The sequence below is a fragment of the Excalfactoria chinensis genome, chromosome 2, assembly GCF_039878825.1.
Source record: "Excalfactoria chinensis isolate bCotChi1 chromosome 2, bCotChi1.hap2, whole genome shotgun sequence".
Taxonomy (NCBI): domain Eukaryota; kingdom Metazoa; phylum Chordata; class Aves; order Galliformes; family Phasianidae; genus Excalfactoria; species Excalfactoria chinensis.
In genome coordinates this window covers 112,076,403-112,101,413 of record NC_092826.1, presented here as the reverse complement: position 1 = coordinate 112,101,413, position 25,011 = coordinate 112,076,403, and the positions used below count along the sequence as shown (strand labels likewise).

The 25,011-nt window shown below is 36.4% G+C and overlaps 2 protein-coding genes across 14 annotated transcripts in view; one reads left to right on the top strand and one right to left on the bottom strand.

The window, feature by feature from the left end:
* The window catches only part of TOP2B (DNA topoisomerase II beta), a 57,295-nt gene extending 34,349 nt beyond the window's left edge, over nt 1–22,946 (top strand). The window contains exons 12-36 of one of the 5 annotated variants that reach the window (XR_011902798.1): nt 1,078–1,235; nt 1,904–2,029; nt 3,164–3,274; nt 3,375–3,480; nt 3,714–3,823; nt 4,620–4,712; nt 4,809–4,923; nt 6,824–6,945; nt 7,738–7,886; nt 8,465–8,696; nt 9,432–9,566; nt 9,987–10,187; nt 11,267–11,462; nt 11,594–11,685; nt 12,331–12,486; nt 12,652–12,735; nt 13,661–13,858; nt 14,411–14,555; nt 15,802–15,960; nt 16,758–16,969; nt 17,467–17,546; nt 17,859–17,969; nt 21,190–21,306; nt 22,166–22,263; nt 22,457–22,946. Coding sequence is in view for 4 of the 5 variants with exons in the window: in XM_072328413.1 (XP_072184514.1) it covers nt 1,078–1,235; nt 1,904–2,029; nt 3,164–3,274; nt 3,375–3,480; nt 3,714–3,823; nt 4,620–4,712; nt 4,809–4,923; nt 6,824–6,945; nt 7,738–7,886; nt 8,465–8,696; nt 9,432–9,566; nt 9,987–10,187; nt 11,267–11,462; nt 11,594–11,685; nt 12,331–12,486; nt 12,652–12,735; nt 13,661–13,858; nt 14,411–14,555; nt 15,802–15,960; nt 16,758–16,965; nt 17,464–17,546; nt 17,859–17,969; nt 21,190–21,306; nt 22,166–22,263; nt 22,457–22,618 (3,467 nt within the window). In the remaining variant the exon portion in view is untranslated. Of the gene's footprint in view, nt 1–1,077; nt 1,236–1,903; nt 2,030–3,163; nt 3,275–3,374; nt 3,481–3,713; nt 3,824–4,619; nt 4,713–4,808; nt 4,924–6,823; nt 6,946–7,737; nt 7,887–8,464; nt 8,697–9,431; nt 9,567–9,986; nt 10,188–11,266; nt 11,463–11,593; nt 11,686–12,330; nt 12,487–12,651; nt 12,736–13,660; nt 13,859–14,410; nt 14,556–15,801; nt 15,961–16,757; nt 16,970–17,463; nt 17,547–17,858; nt 17,970–21,189; nt 21,307–22,165; nt 22,264–22,456 lie in introns of all 5 variants that reach the window. The other 4 variants (XM_072328414.1, XM_072328413.1, XM_072328417.1 and 1 more) reach the window with 4 other exon arrangements.
* A 58-nt stretch (nt 22,947–23,004) lies between these two features.
* Nucleotides 23,005–25,011, bottom strand: part of RARB (retinoic acid receptor beta) — a 317,775-nt gene continuing 315,768 nt past the window's right edge. For 8 of the 9 annotated variants that reach the window (XM_072327968.1, XM_072327970.1, XM_072327969.1 and 5 more), the window contains one exon: nt 23,006–24,459. In XM_072327968.1, coding sequence (XP_072184069.1) covers nt 24,263–24,459 — 197 coding nt within the window. In that variant the 3' untranslated portion in view covers nt 23,006–24,262. Of the gene's footprint in view, nt 24,460–25,011 lie in introns of all 9 variants that reach the window. The other variant, XM_072327973.1, reaches the window with a different exon arrangement.

Sequence of the window (25,011 nt, the reverse complement as noted above, 5' to 3'; positions counted from 1 at the left end):
TGGTGCTGAGGACTGACTCCTTCAGTGTGACTGAGGATGCATCAGTTGCTCTGCTCTTAAAAACTTATCACAGTGAATGTATTGACTGTACCTGACTGAAAGCTTAATCTTTCTCTGAAGTTCTGTTATATTTTTAGATATGTGTCCAGAAAAACAACAGAAAGAACACATAGTGCTTTCATGAAATTGACCACTAATGATCATGTAATTTCATAACCTGGCGCACCTGGATGATAATCACATTTGTTGTTGGCAATTCTTTTAGGGGAAAAAAGGTTCATGCGTATATTCTGTTTTGATTCCACTTTGTTGGTGGCATCGTAATTATAGCTTTTGACAGAATGTGAATATATGTATAATTTAGATTAAATTAAGGCATATGTCTAATTTAGATGACCAAAGATCATGAATGTAAGTTCTGTATAGTTGAAAGTGGTGAATTGTTTTTATTACAAAGTTTTAGAGGCTCAGAATTGCACTAGCAATTAATATTTATTTCTGAGAATATATAATAAGCTACAGTGTTCTGAACTTGAGCTTTCCTGCCAACTCCAAACTTGTTTTCCTTGCTTCAGCCTCTGCAGAATACTAAAACAAAAAACAAAGAAAAAAAAACCATAGTGTGAGGAAAGAGCAAATGCAGGAGGTGAAATAACTCCCACATATATCTCATATATGCATGAAGTATGTGTGTGAGTAATTTTCAGATAGTTTGTGAAATAGTAACGGTACAGAAACAATCTGGTTGTAGTTGGTGGTGGTGTTTTTCTTGTTATTGTAATATTTTTTTTGTGTGTAGATTTGTTGGGACCACTACATAGGACATGCCATTGCATTTCAATTTGCTCCTTGTTCCAGAGTGATCTTTTGTGTGTTGCTAAGGGCAGAGATACTCCTTCCTGAAGTATAATTTTAGTAGTATGGCAAGTCATCCTTAAAGTAGAAAATAATTTAAATTATCTACCATGCAGTTTAGGAATAATATTCATGACTGGCTCAATTGTATTCCCATCATTTGAACTGAAACACTAAGCTTTCTGTATTTCTGCTTTGCTTCTACTTCTTCCTAAAATACAGGTGGCAAACATTCCTTGGACTGCACACTAATACTAACAGAAGGAGACTCTGCCAAATCTTTAGCTGTCTCTGGCTTAGGTGTTATTGGCCGAGACAGATACGGAGTATTCCCACTCAGGGGTAAAATTCTCAATGTTCGAGAAGCTTCTCACAAACAGGTAAGTAGCCTTGTCAGTTCATTTTAGCTGACGAGTGGATGTGTTGTGATTATTATTTCTAAGGGCACATTGTTGCATTTTCATTTTTATTTTGTCATGAAAATTTTGTGGCCAGGATTTTGTAAAGGACCAATTACTTTGAAGCCTGTGATAAAATCCTGAGCCAGAATTATTAAGTGAATGCTGAGATGATAAACTTCTATGCTATGACTAACAGCTTGCATGAACACTTTAAAAATACGATAATTATTGACAAGTAATTTCATTGACTTCCAACATGAGGCAGTAGCACTATTAATTGTTTGATTCTTCTGCCTTCCATGTTTTCTCTTTATTGAGAGTTTTGTTGTAGATCCCTAAAGAAATTATGGAAAGAGAAGGCAGCTTTGTGAGATGACTTTTTGTTTATATCCACATTTCTCTCTGCCTTCTGAACCCAAAGTGCTGGAACTGTGGAGGAGGAAGGTAGTGGTATAGTCTCAGGGATGTGCATATACAGAAGAAATACTTGTATGCGTGAGGACTGCAAGGGTTTAGGGGTGGAACAGTTATGATTTTGAGGTAGGGTTACTTGGATAAAATAGTTATAAAGCCTGTATTAAAAAGATTGGGATGTTTCTGAATTTCTGCTTTTTGTATTAACCACAAAAGGTAACTTTTTCATACAGATAATGGAAAACGCAGAAATCAACAACATCATCAAAATAGTTGGACTGCAATACAAGAAAAGCTATGAAGACCCAGAATCCCTAAAAAGTCTGAGATATGGAAAAATTATGATAATGACAGATCAGGTTAGTCTGAATTTCACGGGTTTTAATATAGAGGGCTTCTTAAAATGTGTTTTGCTGCAGTCTTGTAGGCTCCGTCTTTGTACGTTATAGCCTGAGACTGTTTTACAACAATATGGATGTATTCAGAGGAAATCCCTCATGTATGAGATTTCTTTTAGGGAATAATTTAACTACATGTTGTCTTCGTTACTCCAAATGAACATCTGAACTTTGCTGCACTGTAGCAGAGAAGCCAAACATAAATAATAAGCAATGCAATAATAAAAACACGTATCAACAAGAATGCTTCTGATCAATCAAGAATATGTTGAAAATACTTATAAAATTGAACAGTAGATGAAGTTACAATGCTAGGTAGCCTGGGAGTGATAAGAATGAAGACAGTTATTTTTATGCATTCTCATGAAGTGTGTGTCTGTTGTTCTGATTTGTAAAAGTCTAGTTATCCTATGCTCTAGATAATGACGAATGCTTTATTTATGTTTTTTCATAGTATCATAGTATCGTGTGAGTTGGAAGGGACCTTAGAGATCATCGAGTCCAACTCCCGGGATTTGAGCCCTCTAGTGTAGCAGAGCGGCACTTCTACCCCTTGCGCCACAGGGGGGATTCAAACCCGGACCTTCCGGTGTTGCAAGCGGCGGTTCTAACACCATGCGCCACCGGGGGTTGTTTCATTTTGTTTTGTTTTATTTTCTTTAAGTGGTCAAGCTATCAAACATTTTATTACTAATGACAAGTGTGAGCCAGGCTTGTTTTATTCCCATGGAATTAGCTCTGGACTGGCCAGGAGTGCTGTCTAGTTCTCAGATAAAACATGTCTTAGGCAAAGAACTCTGTAAGTCACAGCTGCGCATGTGGTTTGGAAGAGCTATTTGTTAGCTAAGGGACCATGCCCATAAGTGTCTATTTTATTGTAAGGTTTAGTTCAGAATCCAAATTAAACCTAATTATTCCCTTCTTTGTTTTCTGTCAGCAAATATTGTTTTGGTGTATCCTGGCCAGTGTGATCTGTTTATCCTTGCAACTAGAATTCTTCATTCACTAGCCCTCTTGTTTTGGTCTTGTGGTGTGTGTGGCTTTGTGGGATCTGACATTTTATGAGATAACTTCATATTTGCATGTCTAATTTAGGATCAGGATGGATCTCACATAAAAGGCTTGTTGATCAACTTTATTCATCACAATTGGCCATCACTGTTGAAACATGGTTTTCTTGAGGAATTCATCACTCCTATTGTAAAGGTATGGGTTCTGTTAATGAAATTTTATTTTTTATGTACAGTGCAACAGAAAAGTTGATTTGTGTTCTTTTTGTTTTGTTTTGATTTTTTTTTTTTTAAAGGCAAGCAAAAATAAGCAAGAACTTTCATTCTATAGTATTCCTGAATTTGACGAGTGGAAGAAACATATGGAAAATCATAAAGCATGGAAGATAAAATATTACAAAGGTTTGTTTAAAAATAAATAAATTAACCTTGTGGATCTAAAAATACTTAGTAAATTAATGTTACAAAGCTTTATTGGTAGCTGTGTTCACAACAGTTTCTTCTGTAATTATATTATTTAAGGGATAAAATGTTAAAGCTTAAATATACAAGCGGTAAAAGGTTAAAACTTAATTCTTAAGTTAAATTAATTCAAATTGAAAAGCATGGAGTAACTGCTGCATTCTATTGTACAGGTTTGGGTACCAGCACTGCTAAAGAAGCAAAAGAATATTTTGCTGACATGGAGAGACATCGAATCTTATTTCGATATGCTGGTCCTGAAGATGATGCTGCCATTACACTGGTGAGAATGTATAGAAGTAATTCTCTATGATATATTTTATTTTCCAGTGTTCACTGAAAATGGCACACAAAGAAATCTTATCAGCTTTTCTTGCCATAACTAAAAAAAAAAAAAAAAACAAACACTGTTGCAAGAAAAAAAAAAAAAAAGGAAAATATTTCAAATTTTGGAATGAGAGCCTTTATCCATGCTACAAAATTAATAGTGCCTTCTGTCATTTTCGTGTGGTGTGAAGATCAAGGAACACTACATTCAAAGTTGCTTTTAGAGTCAGAACACACAAAAGAGTGCTCTGAGAAAGGCAATAGAGCACAAACAAATGTCTCACATCTGCTTAGGGGACTTGATTTTTGTTTCTGAGTAAATATGATCAGATGACGATTTATTCTTTGAAGATTTATCAGTGTGGCATGTGTTTATTCACATATGTGTCTGGCACATTTGAAAAAAAACCTTCTGCGGGAGTGTTCAATAGGTCACAAGCAAGTACTGCTGCATAAATGTAAGCTTTAATCACATGGTTTATCTATTTAAATACTGAATACTTGATCAGATAGTTTCCTACACCAGGTCGCACAGGTAGGCGTCCAGGTGGGTCTTGAATATCTCCAGACTCCACAACCCCCTGGGCAGCCTGGTCCAGTGCTCCGTCACCCTCCCTGTAAAGAAGTTCTTGTGCACATTCGAGCAGAACTTTCTGTGCTCCGGTTTCTGGGTGTTTATACAAACACATCTGTTTATATGTTTCTACAAGCATATCTACACTTACAATATTATGAAACTGAAATTTTTTCAGGCATTCAGTAAGAAGAAGATTGATGATCGAAAAGAATGGTTAACAAACTTCATGGAGGACAGGCGGCAACGTCGGCTACATGGCCTTCCTGAAGTGAGTCCTAAACAATAGTAACAAATCTTGTGGATGAGATTTAAATGTGACAAGGTGTTTTTTATTGAGTGAATAATGTATGTGGATTTTTTTCAGCAATTTTTATATGGTACAGCGACAAAACATTTGACCTACAATGACTTCATTAACAAGGAGTTGATCCTTTTCTCAAATTCAGACAACGAAAGATCTATTCCCTCCCTTGTTGATGGTAAGCTGACAGTTTATTATGATTTGTTGGAATATTCTCTTTTATTGTTTTTTTAAACTTGTGATTTGGTTTGAAAGCCAATATATTTAGACAGAGTTTAGAAGACTTCTGTATTTTTGTTGTCATTTATATGCTGAGGACTTATGACAGTTCTTCTGTGAAGAAGTTTAAACTGATACTTTGTAGCCTTTAAGCTTAACCCTGGACATTACAAGTACTTTGCTTCTACTTCAGCAGTCAGAAAAAGCAAGTCTTTTGAAGTGCATATAATAATTACAATTCAAGTTTTCATCTGAATTTAGATAAGAATGAAAGGATGAAATGTATTCTCCCATCATGTAGCACAAACACTCTTTTAGTGCTTACTGATCCTTCATGCAGTCATCCTATGGTTCTCTAAATCAGATTTACTAACTCTTCCTTTGCTATGGCGTGAGTATGAAAAGAAGCAGCTCTTACTGCACAGTTTGTGCTTCATGTGTAAAGCTGTCTGCAGGCAGCATGAACAGAAATTTCTGCCTGTATTTTTGTCAGTATAAATATGCTTACGAAGATACGGTAAAAAAGACCTTGAGGTTTCATAAGACAAAAAAGAAAAAGCATTTATCTCCAGTTTCCAACACACTTTTTATAGCAGTGGTATTCAGCATTCTTGATGCTACAAGCTCACGCCAAAATATCTAATGCTGCAAGAGCATTAATCTGTACAGAAGTGTAAGAAAACTAAAAGGGAACCTTTATATGAGGAACACATGTATTATATTATAGACACATAAATAACATGTATACATAATGCAATATAATTTCTGTGTGTATATGTATATAACATATAAACATACATAATTGCTATTCATGTCACTGTTAGCTTTGGGTCTAATTTTGCTTCTGATCATGGATCTCTGAACTGCTCAGAAGGTCAGATTCTAGCAGTAGTTTCTGTTCTTCACTATCACAGGTGGTAAACAACAGGGTATTCTATTGGCAAATCTCAGAAAAAAAATACAGAAAAAGAAAATTCTGACCATCTCTTAACAGTTACAGCTTTCTTATTTCCTGGTGATTTTCCTCTGTGAAGGAAATCCTGTTACTGTCATTATGCTAGAGAATATGATACAGACCCATTATTTAAAAAAAATAAATAAATTGATTTTATGTACCTAAATGAAGCGGAGACTGAAGTCATGTCTTTTTTTTTTCAACTTTTGCTCTTACCTAGGTTAGTAATGTGTATTTTAATGCATTTTAGTAGCGTATGTGAGTTGAAACAATGAATAGATGAATAAGCATGTTTTGGTTATCAGTTACAGACGGTATGCAGAAAAATTATATGGTCGCTTCCACAAAGATGGTGTGGTTCAAGTGTACAGGTACATCAAGTGTACCTAAATGATAAAGATAAGATCAAAGAGAATGGTTTCTTAAAACTGTAAAAGATCTAGAAGGGATAGAAATAGCATGTATTTTTATTTTAACAGAAATAGTTAACTTTCAGAGTGCTTTAACATAAGTGTAAGCTACAATTACAGTTGTCACTGCTGGATTTGTGTTGATTCTTAGGAAAAAGATTTTGCTTGCTATACTGGAAAGAAACAACTATTAACTTGCAGGGGTACATTTAGGATGAAGTTATACTTCTTAGAATAGTGTTGAGTGCTAGTGGCTTAAAGGGTTAAGTTTCCACTCTTTGGGTGACTTTTTGTTATAATAATCATTTCTATTATTATTTCTATTATTTTACAATAATTGAAAAGAATTTATTTTGTTCAAATTACAATTTTCCTCCAAAGTTTAAGCTTCTTTCCAGAGTTTAGAAATGAGAATAAAGCAAAATCAAGTTGCTTCTTTTCCTTAGAAACCAATGCTTTTTTATGTGTTGAAAATGGCATCTTCTTCTTACTAGGTTTAAAACCAGGGCAGCGCAAAGTTTTGTTCACTTGCTTTAAGAGAAATGATAAACGTGAAGTAAAGGTTGCTCAGCTGGCTGGTTCTGTTGCTGAAATGTCAGCTTATCACCATGGGGAGGTGAGTACGAAGAGTAGAAAAGCTGTGAGAATTTGTAGCCTGTGTACAATGTTTACTGTATTAAAATTCCGAATCTTTTGACTCAAAGTAGTAATTACAGATTTAATTTTAAAGAGTTTGAGCCAAGCAGTAAATACTTTAAAAAGAAAATGTATTTCCATTCCTTCCAAGTCCTTATGCAAGGTGGTATTACCATGTAGTTTATGGATTATGGAGAAATGGTACGTAAATAATTACATAGTAAACTTCTTCCAGATTCTCAATCATAGTAACTATGTGCAATGGAAATTTTTGGTGTTGAACAAAAAATAGACTACAGTGTTCTCCAAAACCTGATACAATATTGAAACAACGGTTATTTCTTTCTCTTGTTTATTTGTGTTTATCTGGAATATCAACATGAGTTGCCATATTCATTCTCTTTCCATCCTTTCATCTTTGCCTTTGAATGCAGTGAGACGTAGTTTGTGCAAGAGAAAGCAGGTGCAATCATTTTTTGCCCTTTTAATTACTCCAGAAAAGTGCTTTAAAAAAATCGAGAAAACTTTGGGTTTTCTAAGCATTGAGTACAAGGACATTTAATTCAGGGAGGCAATGTGGCTACGAAAGAGAGAGCATTATGCTTTGCCAGTAGCTCTAGTAAGAGGCTATATTTCTTCCTCGAGCTGACTTCTTTGAAATTGAGGTCAGGCCAGTCACAGAATTCCTGGGCATTGAAAATCTGCATTATTGACTGATTAGGAAAGAGTGTACTTCTAATGTTTATTTCTGTGAACATGTATTTTCTTGCAGCAAGCATTAATGATGACTATTGTCAACTTGGCTCAGAACTTTGTTGGAAGTAACAATGTTAATCTTCTACAACCTATTGGTCAGTTTGGTACCAGGCTTCATGGTGGAAAGGATGCTGCCAGCCCTCGCTATATTTTCACTATGCTAAGGTAAACATATTGTCAACAGTTTAAGCTTTTGAGAAGCTTTATTACTGAAGTAGTCCTTTCACAACAGTAATGGATTTTATTTATTTATTTTTATTTTTATTTTTTTATGTGAAAGGAATAGGAGATTAGTCTATTTTGATAGCTGTTAGTGCTCAAATTTTGCCTTATGTTTGTAAGTGTGTTTTTTCATCTTGAGTTTTCTGCAGAGATTTTCTACGCATAGAACCGCTGTAGAAAATGTAGCTTTCAAGGAATTAAACTTTGAATTATAAAGATGAAGACTGAAAATGCTGTAGACTTAGGTCTGTGTGCTGTGTGATCATTTGTTAGTGTATTATGTACATGTATAATTGGGAAGGAAGCAGACATCATCTGTTATTAGTATGTCATTCCATTGGGAAGAACTTTGTTTTCTCAGAAGGTATGAAATTACATTGTAATTTCAGCTTCAGAATGGCAAAGAACAGAAGACATGAAAAAAATAGGTCATATTTGGACACTCTGAGGGTTAAAGCACTTATACATGAAACTAGTGGGACTCCAGTTAAACAGATTTTTATTTTCTTTCTTTTTTAAAGCCCTTTAGCCAGGCTTCTTTTTCCATCAGTGGATGACAACTTGCTGAAATTCCTTTATGATGACAACCAACGTGTAGAGCCTGAATGGTATATTCCCATCATTCCTATGGTTTTAGTAAATGGAGCTGAAGGAATCGGTACTGGATGGGCTTGCAAACTTCCAAACTATGATACCAGAGAGATTGTAAACAACGTCAGACGAATGCTGGATGGCTTAGATCCCCATCCCATGGTAAAAATAATATACACTAGCATTTTATACATTTGGTAATCAAGCTCCTTTCTGTATTCTGGTATGTGTTTGTGGCTGCATGGTAAGCTGGATAAGGGAATCGATTCAGTTAAAATCAATAATAACAGTAATTAAAAGTCTGTCACAACATTAGTTGATGTTTAAACTGAATGGGTTCCACTATCTTTGCCAAACAGCACATGAATAAAAGAAAAAAAATGGCTAGGGAAGGTAGCCCAGCTTCTCCATTTCTTTTAGTGCTGATGTAAACTTAGAGTGAGACTGGGGTATTAATGCACTAACTGTCATGTGTTTGCTGTTTTCTGGAAAAAATAAAAATAATAAAAAAGAAAACCAAATTAAAAAGAAAAACAATAAGCCACTTAAATTTAAAAAATAAAAATAAAAAAATTTGAAACAAAAGGAAAGAATCTCACAACCACGAAACCAAAGAAAGACAAATATCACCTTTCTGGATTCAGCTACATCTCCTTAGTTATGCATCTACTCTTTAGGTGATAAGGTAATTGCTTCTGTCACTTGCATGTGTCTATTTGTTGGCTTTTTTTGGTAATGATAAAACTATGACATAAGATTATTACCAGCATGAGGGGCTGGTTGATGGATTAGCACAATATAAAGTGATAACTGTATGGTGCATGGGAAAAAAAAAAAATCTTCCGTATCTTATTGCAAAGTTTCTTAGCATTCCACTGATTTGTATTGCAATTTCAGCTTCCAAACTACAAAAACTTCAGAGGAACCATTCAAGAACTTGGTCAAAACCAGTATGTGGTCAGTGGTGAAATATTTGTGGTGGACAGAAACACTGTAGAAATTACAGAGCTACCTGTAAGGACATGGACCCAGGTAAGTTACAGTAAAGAAAAAAGGTTCTAAATTAAACAGTTTTATCCTACATGCAGGAGAACATTTTAGTCCACTTCTGATCATTTTATGCACTTGGAAAGAAACATGGTTTCATTCTTTTCTTTGCCTTTGTAGAAGAGGGTTCTACTTGTACCATCTCATCTACTGTCCATACTACAAAGAATAACTGCTTCTTCTGCTGAGTTAATACATAATAGAATGGCTCTTATGTTTTTTCTAATCCCAGCATCTTATTTTGCAGGTTATATTGGTTTTGTAAATTATCACTGGTTTCAGCTGTGGTACACATGTTGAAATCTTAGCTTGGTTTAAAGAATTAGGAATTTAAAGAAGTATGAATAATTGTTTCTGGTTTGTTTTTTTTTTTTTTTTTTTTTTTTGCTATCTTTTTCTTAATAGGTGTACAAAGAACAGGTTCTGGAACCCATGTTGAATGGAACTGAAAAAACTCCAGCATTAATTTCTGACTACAAGGAATACCACACTGATACGACTGTGAAATTTGTTGTGAAGATGACAGAAGAAAAACTTGCACAGGCAGAAGCTGCTGGATTGCACAAAGTCTTTAAGCTTCAAACAAGTCTTACTTGTAATTCTATGGTAACTTTTTTTCTGTTTGGCTATCAGAATATTTACAGTTGCTTGTTGTAAACTTGAATGTTTTTGTAGTGATTTTGGCATGAATGAACAAATCTCTTTTTCCTATTTGCTGCTGACAAAAAGTAATTGTGAACTGTTTGAATTCAGTTGTCTTGGAGATAATGCAAGTCTTGCTTTTTTGACCATGTTGGGCTACTTGAATTTTGAAAGTTCACTGGAATTGTTTAGAATTTTAGTCTTTTTATGGCAGGTACTACTTTCAAACATTATCACAAAGCAAAAATACACACGTGTGTGTTGAAAATGGCCTTGCTCAATCTATTGTGTAGATTATTTTTGAAAAGCAAATGCACCAGATCAAGGTGACTGTACTTTGCACAGATTCGAATAAGTGTAGGGACTACTGCTAGAATCTCTCTGTAAGGCTTGTATTTGTGTAGGAATCAATCTGTCCTGGTGTAAACATGTTAAAAAGTTAGATGCCTGTGTGAGTTCAGTATGCATCCACCTACCAAACAGATACTTTAGACAGATGAATTCCCCTAGAGAGGGATTTATTTCTTTCAGCTGACTATAAAGGGGTGCCCAGGGTGACTAGTCCACCTATAAATGTCTGAACTGGAGGTGTCAGAAGTCAGGCAGAATTGATTTTGCCTGTGATGTAAAAATGATTTATTTCTTTGTACTTGAAGGATTTCTGAGATGTTTAAAGTGGCAGTTTTCACATTGGAGGTTAGAGATTATAAAAAATACTCTTCAACTGTTATACGATTATTATTATTATCATTATTGTGAATTTAGATAGAATTGTAGTTTCAGCTGAATTTTGGTGTCCTCTCCAAGGCTTTCTTGCTTGAAGATATAATCATAAATCTTATGTTAAGTTTACTTGTGACTAAAAATATAATCTATCTAGCTATGTGCTATATAGTCCCAGAGGAAGGTTTGAGCTCTCAGTCTTCAAAATGCTATTCTTCATATAGTGTGCATGTGAGAGCAATAGAAATAAACTCATACACGAAGATTAAAAATCTTGAGTTATGAAATCTCTTTCAAGCCATATGTTATCTATTTTGTAGGTGCTCTTTGATCATATGGGATGTTTAAAGAAGTATGAAACTGTGCAGGACATTTTGAAGGAGTTCTTTGATTTGCGATTACATTATTATAGTTTACGTAAGGAATGGCTTGTGGGAATGTTGGGTGCTGAATCTACAAAGCTAAACAACCAAGCTCGCTTCATTCTGGAGAAGATACAAGGGAAAATTACCATAGGTGAGTTAACACTCTAAAATAGAACTGGGGAGAAATCTGGAAGTGATTTAATTTTGTGAAATGTATTTGTATGTAAGACATTGACTTTCACAACACTGATTACTGACTTTGGTTTTTTGTTTGTATTGTAGAGAATAGATCAAAAAGAGACTTGATTCAAATGTTGGTTCAGAGGGGCTATGAATCCGATCCAGTTAAAGCTTGGAAAGAAGCACAGGAAAAGGTGAGGATCAGAAATCTCTGGATACATTTGATGCTGTTGTTATAAATGATATTCATTTATCAAGATGTTTGGTTTTGTAGTAGTCTGATTAATTTATGACACAACACTTTAACAAGATTATTCATTACTACTTTTTATTGGCTTTCATTCTTACAAATACGAATTTACATACAAATATTGCTGCATAATGGTGGTATTCCACATAGATAATTCTAAGAAGACAACTAGATAATATGAAGATTGAGAATGAGATGTTCATACATTCAGGGTTTTTATAGCACTTTGTATACTGCTATACAAAACTGTACTCGTTTCTAAAGAAACAGATGTACGTGCATGTCCAGAGAGCAAAGATCTTCATCCTGTGTGAGATGGCTAGGAAAATACAAGTTTCTGTAGCCAGTGGGATACAGTGCATATTGCTAATGTTAGGTTCAGCTTTGTATTCTTACATCAATGACTAAACAGTCCAGCCATAGAAAGTGACAGGAACATGGCTTTTTGGAAAAGACAAGAAAAAATTTCTTGTTACTGAATGCACGAGGAAACACCTTAGTAATCCATCAGGGTATTTTGGGGTATTGCTGCTGTTCATTTACAGAGCTAAGATTATTCATATGTCTAATTCTGAATATTTCACTTTAGGCAGCAGAAGAGGAGGACCCACAAAACCCAAATGATGATGCTTCCTCTTCTTCTGGATCGACTTCTGGCCCTGATTTTAACTATATCTTAAACATGTCTCTGTGGTCTCTCACAAAAGAGAAAGTGGAAGAGCTCATTAAGCACAGAGATTCAAAGGTTGGTACACTGTGAGAGGCTTATTTTGAAATGATTTAATAATTATGGATGTGCCCAATTGTGAATGTTCAGTTCATGTAGTATTTACTAAGTTACTTGTAACTTATGATTCAGCCAACTCATAACGTAAAACCTTATATTTTATATGCTACTTTCACATTTTAGGAGAGAGAACTAAATGACCTGAAAAGGAAATCTGCTTCAGATCTCTGGAAAGAAGACTTAGCAGCTTTTGTTGAAGAGCTTGAAGTATGTTTTACAAATCTTTCTAAAAATAGATATTAAAAATAAGCAAAAACAAAACAAAAAACAAAACAAAACAAAAAGCAGATTGCTCTCCAAATATAGGGGCAAGTGGGAAATCTGTTTTGTTCTCAGGGATTCTTTCTTGTATTTGTACAGTACAGTGCTTTTCCCAAGTCTGTGAAAGAAAAACTACCAGGAACAAATTTGTTTTCAAATGTCAAAAAAACTGGGAGTAGTAACTAGCCATTCTAAGTGAGGAAGCATTATCAAATGTAAAGCCACAAATTTGGGAACAAAGCATGTAGACCAGAAGTGCTAGACAAAAGGCTTTTACCTTGCCTCATTAGTATCTCTGGCAAAAAGGTAAAGGCGTATTGATGGGTAACTTGCTGAGCCTCAATCTTCAGTGTTTCCTGAAAATGGCTGATGTAATCTTTTGAAGTAACACAGGATAATACAAATAAGATGTTTATTTCTCTGCACGTTCATGGTGCAGATGCAATTGCAAGTATTCTGTGCTGAAACCTCAACTTCTGTAATAAAAAACTGGAAAGGACTGGAAAATGTGGCTTATACAACTTAATCTAAAAGCTCACTGCTTGCTTTAAACACCGAAGGACTGAAAAGTTATATCAGTACCTGGAGATACACGTGAGGAAGAGAAACTTGATGAAAGAAAGATATTCCAAAGTGTCCAAAAGTTTTCATTTGTTTGGGCTTGAAAAAAAGCGTAGTTTTTAACCACATGAAGTAGGGAAGAATTTACCAAGATGAAGTGACTGATTTTCCATTAGTAAAATGTGCGCTATAATTCAGCTGACAATTAAGGTCAGTCTTCTACTCCATGTTAATAAAGACTGAAAAAGCACCATGTTTTGCCTTTACTGAAAATGAACATGTTTCCCTCTCGCCCCTGGTTTTTTGTTAGAAAGTAGAAGCACAGGAAAGAGATGACATTCTGGCTGGCATGATTGGCAAGCCAATAAAAGGTAAAGTTGGTAAACCCAAGATGAAGAAGCTTCAGTTGGAAGAGACCATGCCATCACCATTTGGTAGAAGAATAGTTCCACAGATTACATCTGCCATGAAAGCTGATGCCAGTAGGAAATTGCTGAAAAGGAAAAAGGTAAACTAACTGTTGCTATAGTTACATTATTTAACTGCTATATTTTTCTGTGCTGATAATGCAAATTCAAAGACTAGATCCCACTAGACCCCATTAGTACTGTATGTATGTATGATGTTTTTCTAACTTAGTGTGTAAAGAAATTAATGCTGGACTTATTTTATATTTGAAAGCCTATTATGACTACTTATTGCTGGAGTGTTTTTGTTGCTTTTTTTTCCCTTCCAATACTATTAAAATTGGCAATATAATAGTCTACTTTAATTTATTCTCTTCTAAAAATTTTATTGCGGTTTATCACAGTATCACAGTATCGTGTGAGTTGGAAGGGACCTTAGAGATCATCGAGTCCAACTCCTGGGATTCGAGCCCTCTAGTGTAGCAGAGCGGCAGTTCTACCACTTGCGTCACAGGGGGGATTCGAACCCGGGCCTCCAGCGTTGCAAGCGGTGGTTCTAACACCGTGCGCCACCAGTTGTTATTTATTTATAATATTTATTGTTGAAATATAAAGGTATAATTTTATTGTGACCAACTTGTTAATATTTTTAGGGTGATGCTGATTCTGTAGCAATAAAAATGGAATTTGATGAAGAATTTGGTGGTGTGCAAGCTGAGGGTGGTGGGGATGACTCGGTGAATGCAGCAGCCCCAGCAGCTAAAATCGTTAAAGTGAAGAGAGAGAAGAAGGAGCCTGGTGAGATATCCTTACACAGTCATCATTAAGCTCGAATGAGTACTAATTTGGCATTAATCGTATTTTTAACACATTATGAGAAGGGAAATATACCACAATAAGTATTTCATCTGATTTTCTTCCTTATAGAGATGTGTAGAAATATTTCAGAACACTTCTGTATTACTTTCAGCATACATGGAAATTAAAAGCAGAGGTATTCAATGCTCAAGTTAAACATGTGGACACGTCTATTATGGTTCTCTAGTTGTAGTAACTTACTGAAATTTCTGTTGAGTATTCTGCTTCTCTTGAGATGGGGATCTTCTGCTTTCTACATATGGTTTTGAGGGGGAGGGATCTAAATCATTGAATATGTGAGTAGAAAAAAAATAGATTATTTTTTACATAATTAGATTGTGTACAAATGAAAATATATGACGTGTATGTTCTCTGCCACTGAAGGACCAAGCCCCGATCTTCAGTCTCAGTGTACAGTACAGCTTGCAGAACTTGATTAAACAAACTTATTTTCCAATTTACATATTCAGTCATGGTGACTTTTAGAAAGTATGCACACTATGGTGTGGCAAACTAACCAATGTCTATGTTAACTTTTTTCCTATTAATAGGAATTTATTATTACTGTTTGAGAAATATTCTGATAATTGGGGGAGAATCATGACAGGCCGTAACAAAACAATAAGCTAAAGGAATAAAGAGAAGATCTGAGTATGAATAGATAACCCCCATAAATAGTTAAGCACCCTGAGTACGGTTATGACCACCCTCATTAGTGTTGAGCCAGAGTCAATTAGTCCAGCTTTACCTGAGCTTGCCCTGCAATTGTATTGTACCACCTCCAACAGTGTATCCTCTGTTTTGTGTGTTAATGGATATTTCCAATAACCTTACCTGCCCCAATTCTCTGAATAATGGAAAACTGTTCTTGTCCTGTCCTGAAAAGCTCCAGTAACCTTTTAAAAACAATAATTTGACTGCTCAGGAGCTATAACTTCAAATTAGAGACTTCTATACTTTTCTGTCTTAGAGCGAATTTGTTTGGCAGCAGCTGGTTAACCTCTATATGAAATTTTCATCACATTCTTAATTTTTCCTTTAGGGAGTAAAACAAAACTTATAATGTTTAAAGAAAACATTTAAGGATAAATTATGCTAAGATTATGCAACATAAACAATTAGAAAAGGCAAAAGTTGTGGTTTTTTTTTTTCCCCTGACTGTTAGAGATGCTTTAACTTGTTACAGGTACTAGAGTAAGAAGAGCACCATCATCTACAAAATCCAGTGCAAAAAAAGTGAAGAAACGAAACCCCTGGTCAGATGATGAATCCAAGTCTGAAAGTGATTTAGAAGAGAGTGAGCCTGTGATTATTCCAAGAGACTCGCTGCTTAGGAGAGCTGCAGGTACTCCAGCTTTTGTGAAACGTGTACTGAGGCAGAAAGTTTAAACTGCTAACCTGTGTTTTCCTTTGACTGCAGCGCTCCTTAAGGACATTATCTGCTGCAGATAACTTGCGTTTTATTCTCTTCGCTGTGATGTTTATGAAAAAGCCCTTAATGACAAGACCAAGAGTTGCTGTGAAAGATTTTGTAACTTGATCCAGAAATCTTTCACCTTATCCAAAATACTAGAGTAGAAATTAATAAAAAAAGAAGAGAAGAGGTTTTTGCTATATCCAAACTGAACCTCCTCTGGTGCATCTTGAAGCCATTCCCTTTCATCCAATCTCTAGTTACCTGGGAGAGGAGGCCAACCCCCACCTCGCCACAACCTCCTTTCACGCAGTTGTAAAGAGTGATCAGATCAGCCATGAGCCTCCTCTTCTGCAGACTGAACAATCCCAGTTCTCTCAACCATAAGATGTGTGCCCCAGTCTCCTCACAGCTTTGTTGTCCTTCTCTGGACATGCTTCAGGGCCTGGATTCTTTCATGTAGTGAAAGACCCAAAACTGAACATGGTGTTCAAGATGCGGTCTGGCCAGAGCTGAGTACAGGGGGACAGGGAGATCACACTAATTCTGATGTTTGGTAGCAGTTTAAATTATGTGCCTCTATTCTTCTAGACTCAAACAAGACTTTTTTTTTTTTCCTCAAATTCTTTTGTAATGTGAGGCAGGCCCTGCTGAGTGACTTCCCCTTGCATTTATTTATGTGGTAACATAACTATACTGAAGTATGTAAAAATGTATTTTTCTTTTAGCTGAGAGGCCCAAGTATACATTTGACTTCTCAGAAGAAGAAGACGATGCCGATGATGATGATGATGCCAACAATAACAATGATTTAGATGAACTTAAAGTAAAAGCTTCTCCAGGTATAAATGACAGAGAGGAGGAGTTCGTTCCCTCAGACAGCTTAGAAAAAGATGAATATGACTTCTCTCCAGTCAAAACAAAGTCATCTCCAGAGTAAGTACTGTAACTCAGCAGTATATAGTTTTAAATAATTATTTTTTTTGAATACAGAAACCTCTACAGAAAACTGACAGAATATTAATTATTAATCTACACATATGTTGTAAAATAAAATGTATATGTTTCTGGGGAGGAATGAAAGTGGATATTATCATCTCACCATTGCAACTGACTTGGGCAGGGAAGACATGGCTCACCGAATTGTGATAGAGTGTCAGTAATGTCATCTGTTAATTGTATTTAGTAAAAATTTCTGTTTTCCTTCTTGTACCAACAGGTATACAGACTTATTGATAAATATGTAGTGATGTTAATTTAAGATGGTTACGATGCATGACAGGATAGGGATTTTATTAAGGATTTGTCTGTTGAAGTGCTGGATCCGTGTTACAATGCGAAAACAATAATTTAATCTCTTATGGATGCTATAATGTCTGCATATTTTAATATGGAGTTAATGCAATTAATGCAATTTCTTCTTGTGTCTGGAAGTAGAAAAATGTCTCAAGAGAAGAAAAATCAAGACTTTGGGAACATTTTCTCATTCCCATCCTACTCTCAGAAGACAGATGATGGTGAGCTTGTTTTCACTGATCTGATTCCCATTAGCAGTTTTTACAGAATACGTACGGGGTTTTATGTCATAAATAGAAACTTAATGCAGTAGTCTTAAGAGTAATGGTATTGAGATTTATGCAGGGGAAAAGAAATAAGAGGTTCTGATCCTTAGAGGAACATGGCTTGTATTGTAGGCACATGGCACACACATAGCCTAGCTGTAGTATCAGAAAGGTGTATCTGTGAGATTGATCTTGACTGTAACCGATAAGGATGATTTAAAATATGCAGTGAACAAATCTTATTCTGAACATACTCTGTGGTTATAGATACAACAAAATTGGACAGTGATGAGGAGGATTCTACTCCTGTTTTCTCATCACCTTTCGCCTCAAAACAAACAGAGAAAATTCTAAGTAAAACAGTAGCTGCTAAAAAAGGTAAGTGTAGGATTACCATGTAAATCAAGTTTTTTCAAGTTCTTCACTTCCATCTTTGCATCATCTCTTCACCATCATCATCTTAAAAGTGGGAAGAGCATTCATTTATTTCAAATTCAGTGGCGCTGCAGGAGAGGGTGTGAATTTCTTCCATCTTCTTAATGATATTAATTTCTTTCTTTCTACCATAATGTCAATACTTACTATGTACGGGGTTCATCCTTTTAGTTAAAACAATGGAAGGGTTTAACCCACGGGGAATAAATGAGACATAATGTCCTTGTGGTTGAAGATAGTCTTCTATAATGCATCTAACTTACTAATGTTAGAAGTAAAAATAACTGTGCAAAGGAGGAATCCCCAAGTTACATTAAGTAACATTAAGTCCTAAGCAGACCATGTACTTGGCATAGTTGTACTTAACTGGGTTTTTTGATACACAGAATGGAAAGTTATCCTCACACTTCAGAAGTAGAAGTTTCTTCATTTGTTAGTGAGGCTTTTAGAAGTGGCAACTTGCATGTTCTTAAACTGTGGAATTCAGGACAGTTCCAAGAGCGTGTTCATTGGTTGTATTGGTTTCATTAGTCATGCATGGATATATGTAGAAATAAGGTGTACCTTGGAGAATATAGGCATAGTCACTGTTATCTATCTACTTCTACAGAAGATCTTGGAGCCTCTTTCTGAGTACATTTTAAGGATTATACCAAATACTTGCCATAATTAATTCTGCAAATAATGTTTTTTCTACCTAGGTTGAAAAATAGAGTTCTTAGCAGTTAACAGACTTCAAATCTTTGCCTTGCTTCTCCTATTTCTTTCAGATGACTTTGTTTTTTCTTTCTTATCAATATTCTCTCCTCCAAAAGCATTTTTTATTTTTTTTTGCTGTAATATGGCGGCCTTCTTTGACCAACTTACAGCTGAACTTAGTACGTTAACATCACAAAAACATACCTCCAGGAAATCTGCAAGAAAGCAGCCAGTTACTATAATTAATTTACCTTATGAAAAATGAGGAAAAAATTTTCTTGTTTTATGAGTTAAGTGCCAGAGATCTGCAGCATCCATTCACCCTCCCCTCTTTGCTTCTACATTTCTAATCTCTGTCTCATTGGCATCGTGCTACTCTAATTGAATGTCTGACTGATTTCCAAAAACTTCAAATATTTCTTAATCATCAACAGCAAGGTTTTATAATACAACGAATGAAGATTATTTTTGTTATTATTTTAAGTCTCTTATGATAAACATCTGTTTTAAATACAAGAAAGAACTGTGTATATAGTAGTATGGATGCAACTTAGCATTCAACCTCTCTCTCCTTTCCCCTTTTTTGAAGGTGTGGATGCAATTAGTTGTCATTAACATAACTTTGACACTTCAAAACACAGCTGTGATGTTTCTGAGTGCTGATAAACCTTTACCCTTACAAAATAGGTATAAACAGGCTCTCATTCAAGGAGGAAGAGTTTACTTTTGTCTCCATGGTCGTCTTAGAGACACAGTTTCCTTTTTGGTTCATGAAAATTCACAGCATTCAACAGTTTTCATCATCTCTCCTTTGCCCAAACTGTACATGATCACCATTTCTTTGACAGTGTAGTGCTAACTTAATAGCTCAGTTATTACTCAGCTGGTATTCTTTTAGCCATGTCCTTAGTTCTGTGTTCATGCAGTGTTCCATCCACTCACCCTCTGGTGAGTGCCTCACAGGGGAATGTATATTGTGTAGCTGAAGCAATTACTACAAATAGTCGTATGTGGGGTTTTTTGTGACTTCAGAGTTTGAATTTTGGAGGACAGGAAGCTGATACTGAAGGACTGCTTGTTCTGTCTTGTTACCTGTATGGCCACATTCCTTTCTCAGTCCAGGGACAATAAAGGAATAGTTAGGAGTTAAATTTCTTCTCAGACCTTGATCAATTTGATATGAAATGTTCTGATCTCTGGCATCAACTGACTCTGACTTGCTTTATGCTAATATAGTTCATTTGTCTTCTAATTGCGATATCTATAGAGACCTATTTGTTGTTTTCAAATATGGTTCCCGAGTTCCGACCTAAGTATCAGTTCTTCACTCTCAAGATCTATCTAAAAGGCTGCCGGAGCCTCTCCTTGATGCCAAAGAAAGCTTTATTTTTAATATTAGCAGGCCATGATACTTGGACTACTTAGTAGGTATCATCCATCACACAAAGCAGTACACTGATTCTCCAGCAGGGAGCAGTTAAAGGCAACGCTGCCAAAAAGATTCTGGAGACACTCATCTGTCTGAAGACATTCCCTTAGCAGTATCACAGATGAAAGCTTGAGTACTTACCAGTGTTCACATTCCTGCTATGTGGAGCTTTTTACATTCTCCTTATCTTTAAGGTATTCAGGGCTGACAGATTACACATAGGTCAGTAGCGAAGCAGAGGGTTTTGTTAAAGGCTGGTTTGTGTTCCAACATGTGGAGTGCATTACTTCTCCGTGGTGTGAATGTATGAGGGCTGCTCCGAGACCAATACCTCCTGTTTTATTACGTTGGCCCGCGATATCAGAGGTGGATAGTGGTGGTGTGGCAGCCAAGGTTGAACCTTCCCAGCAGTATTCCATTCCATTTCCTTGTAATGTAACAGATGGCAGCAAAGGGGCAGTCTGACAAAACGGTGTCTGACGTGGAAGTGCAGGTGAAGCAAAGGGGTGGAAATGAATTCTTCTATGTGGAAAAATTGCACCCATTGACATTAATCAACACTTGCTGAATGTTTATGGACACCAAACAGTGAGCACAGTGAGGCAGTGGGGGGTTCGTTTCAGCAGTGCTGACAGTGACAGTAGGTCACCTCTGCTGGGGCAGATTTTTACCAGCACAGCTCTTGTTCATCGACGATGAAAAGGCATAGATAATGGAAACACTATTGAATGGTGTTATTGAGCTCTTTGTATTCATTGTAATTTCCATGAGAATGAATAGGAGGCATTGCTTTCGGAGCAATACGAATACTGTATTTTAAAGATGGCAAGACAGGTTGTGTAGCAGTAATAGAAATTCAGTGAGGATTCCTGTTTATTTCTCACAGTTCTAACATAAAAGTTGAAGTATGTTTTCCTCAAGTGTAGGAGCCTCATCTCATTTTAACATCTGCCATTTGTTCTGTAATTTATTAACATTTGATATTTCTAAGCAATATGTGAATGTAACACATTCGGTATCTCTGACTTCTAACAGCAAAAGTAGATGTACCACCTAAACCTAAAAGGGCTCCCAAGGCCAAGAAGATGGAAACTGTAAATTCTGACTCGGATTCGGAATTTGGCATTCCAAAGAAGACTGCGGCACCCAAAGGTAGTAATTTAGATGTGGTGTCGATTAGCATCACACGATGTCTGTGCTCTCTGTAACAAAGGTTCAAGATTATATTTCAAGGGAAGCAGAGATAGTCTCTAAAAGAACCACACTGATTTATTAGTAAATGAATCACCAGCGGATTACTCAGCCCTGAGCTTGTTCTATGACAGAAAGTGTTCACTGGTGTTTCTTGGCAATCAGTGCTGTGAACTTCTTAAATGACCTTCGCTGTTGGGAATTTAATGACTCCAAACCCCTTTTAATTGCTCATCCATTCTGTTGGATACTGCTTATTTTCATTCTGTGAGCTCACCTTTCTAGATGTCAGTGAAGTTCTGATGGTTGGTAGCTCTATTAAGTCAGGTTTTCTGGTTCTTGAAACCAATTCATTGGTATCCCAGTTCTCAGTCCTAAGAAGAAAATGACAGAAGCACCGCAGCACAGCCAGTGATTTCATCTGAACACTCTAAAGGGAAAGGTTGTGCTGATAGCTGCCAGGAACAGTAAATTCCTAAGCTGTGAAGGTGCGTGAATGCTGTGTTACCAGCACAAAAAGTTACTGAGGACTTGCAGTACTTTGCAAGTCTGGAAGAAGTTAAGCTGACAAAGTTTGGCCCTGTCTTGAACTGACAGTGTGAATTAGTAGAGACAATGGTAACTCCAGAAGAAGTATGAAAGAGAGAGATAAAACTAAGAAATTAAATGTTATGTTGTATTTTCTGCCTATTGAGAAGCTTGAGCTGTAAACTGAATTTCAGCTTTACACACAGACATGATGAGATGTAACAATATCACTGCTGTTTTTTCCAGCGTGCTGAACTCTGTTGTTTTATTGAAATTATGTTCTCTCACCTAGGAAAAGGGAGAGGGGCAAAGAAAAGGAAAGCATCTGGCTCAGAAAATGAAGGTGATTACAACCCCGGGAAGAAGGCACCTAAATCAACACCGTGCAAGGTCAGTCCTCTCATGGTCCTTTCCACTTTTCACTTCAGTAAAAGATGCATGTTCTTATGGCGGGGTGCTGATGTAGTAACCGGGGTGTAGCTGTGATATGTTAGAGCTGTTAGAGAAGAGTTGCTTCAGGACTGAATGTCACGATGCAAAACGCACAGAGCTTCACAAAGGATTTGTCTTTTGTTTTCCAAAGAAACCCAAGAAGGCCGCTTTCGACCAGGATTCTGATGTGGAAATCTTCCAGTCAGGCTTTGCCTCCGAAACTGCCCCGAAGCCCCGGACAGGTCGGGCTAGAAAAGAAGTGAAATATTTTGCAGAGTCTGATGAAGATGATGATTTTGATATGTTTAATTAAGTGCCCAAAGAGCACACAACTGTTTTCCAGCGACTATCTTGTGTTGTCCTTTTGGTCCCTTCTGTCGCAAACTTTTGTACATTTGACTTATTTTATGTGATAAATGTAATTGATGGTTTTTATTCTTGTGTGTAGGCATTTTAACATTCTGTTCTTACACCAACAGTTTTATGCTCTTTTTTACTCATTGAAATGTCATGTATTTGTCTGACTGGCTTGTAGAGATGTTCTAGACAGCGGTGCTAAAGCACATTTTAATTGTCATGGTTGCAAACAGCAAACCTGCTTTTTGAAATGAAGTTTAAACATTAAAAAATGGGAAACTCTCCGTCTTGTGTGTGTGTAACGTTGGGGCGGAGGGACCGACTGCCACACGGGTGCTTTTTTAAAATAAATATATTTTATTCTTTGCCAGGAGACTCCATGGAAAAAGGTAAACAGTATATGAACATAGAAAGCATTGTTAAACAATCTCAATGTACAAACAGAGCCAGTGAAAGTACATCACAGACTTGCTAGAATATATAAAAAAAAAAAAAAATCCACTAGTGCTTTAAATGAAACCTAAGAAACTGACACTTTAAATCTGTTAACCATTCTACCACAGTTTTCACTCTGCTTCATGGTGATTTAACAAGGCCAAGAAGGCAGATTCTCTCCTTGTGTTTCTGGAAGTCCTGTCTGTACTTCCCTAGCACCTGGAAGGCCGCGTAGCCCAGCTCGTTCCTGGCGGTCGACTCTTAAGGAAATACCCTGGACTCACCCATTCGAAAGCTGTACATGAGTCGGCTGGTTGTCATCCCATGAAGTTTCCCTAATGGCTTGTGAATAGGTAAACAAAAACATGGTAACACTGAGAAGTGTTTCTGCCTTGGAGGCTATCATTACTGTAGAAATGCAGTAGTTAATGGTGTAGGTAGGTCACCAGCCAGGTAATAAACCACTTTTTCAATTTTAAAGTGACGTTAACAGTGGAACCAATGACATCTGAATAACTGATCTGGCGGTTAATGCTGACACCGATGTCTTCTCTGCGAGTGCAGGGATTTTCGTGTACTTTTTACAAGGAAGGAGTTGCAAACTGAGGGCATCAAAGAGTAGTTTTCATATTAACTAATCAGACGGTCCTTGGAATTTCCTTCTCTGGATGTGTACAGTAGGTCCGTTTCATCTGGTTGGTGTCTTGATCGTTTTAGGTATGAGAGACAAAAGGAAAGCACCAAACATCCAGTACAGAAAGTACAGCCATACATCTGTATGTACAAAGTCATCAGAAATGCAACCAGGATTGAAAGTCTGAGATCTGTCTTGTCACCATGCAGTCTTGAATGTTCAGAAAACAGAAGCTTAGCTACTTTTATTTTCTCTTTTTTTTTTTCTTTTTTCTTTTTTCTTTTTGCATGAAATGGCTGATTTAGAGTTTCAAAAGTTTGCATTTTCTATTTTAAAGAGTTTAAACAGCAAGGAGTATATATCGATACATACGAAAATGTCTTGGTCCTTGTTGAGTTTTTATCTATCTATATATATACATATATAGATATATATTAAGTCCAGAAAGTAAGCAGCAGTAAAAATGTTTTCTCTTGCTTTTCATCCCTGTACATAAGGTGTTAGGAATGTCTGAAGTAGCTGGAAAATGTCTTATTGCACCATAGGGGATTGACTGACACTGCTGTTATCCACCGAGCTAGGTGAGATACTCGGGCTGTGTTCTGCAGTGTTTCCATTGGAGGTTGGTGTCAGTGGTTCGTGTCCTTCAGAGTTCTCCAACATTTCCTGAATAAGAGGCGGCATGGATCCAGGTATTTCCATTTTCAGCGTAATGACACGTTCCGCACCTTAAAGAAGAAAACAAAAGAGAATTCCTCTCTATTAGGATGAGTTGTGCAGTTTCTTTTTCCATAGCATCATCGGTAGTAATTTCAGGGTATGTTATTTTAACGGCTTTGATGTCTCTCTCTCAGTTCTGCATACAAAATTACGTAAGTAAGTCAGCTCCTTCAATTCATGGCAGGAAAACGGAGCAAGATGAGCTTTCCTTAACAAATTGATTTAAAATGGTGCTCACAGCAGCCAACAGCACAGTACAGTAAATTAGATGAACCGCGTCTTTTCCCAGAAGGAACCAAAATGGTACCAAATGATGCTGAGAAATTAAAGGCAACTGAGATCGCTTGGAAGGCTTTATACATTGGAACATACTTCACAGTTCCTAAGCTGGACGGGATCTGCAAAGCCTGCAGGTGGCCAAAACGTTGGGGGCTCTGTGCTAATCAGTTGTAGTGCAAGGCCAGAAGTAAATACTGCCTTACTGCAAACTGTGGAGTAAGAACCAGAATCCAACAAACCCTTGTTTTATAAAAGAAGAAACTCAGCCAAAAGGAGACTTT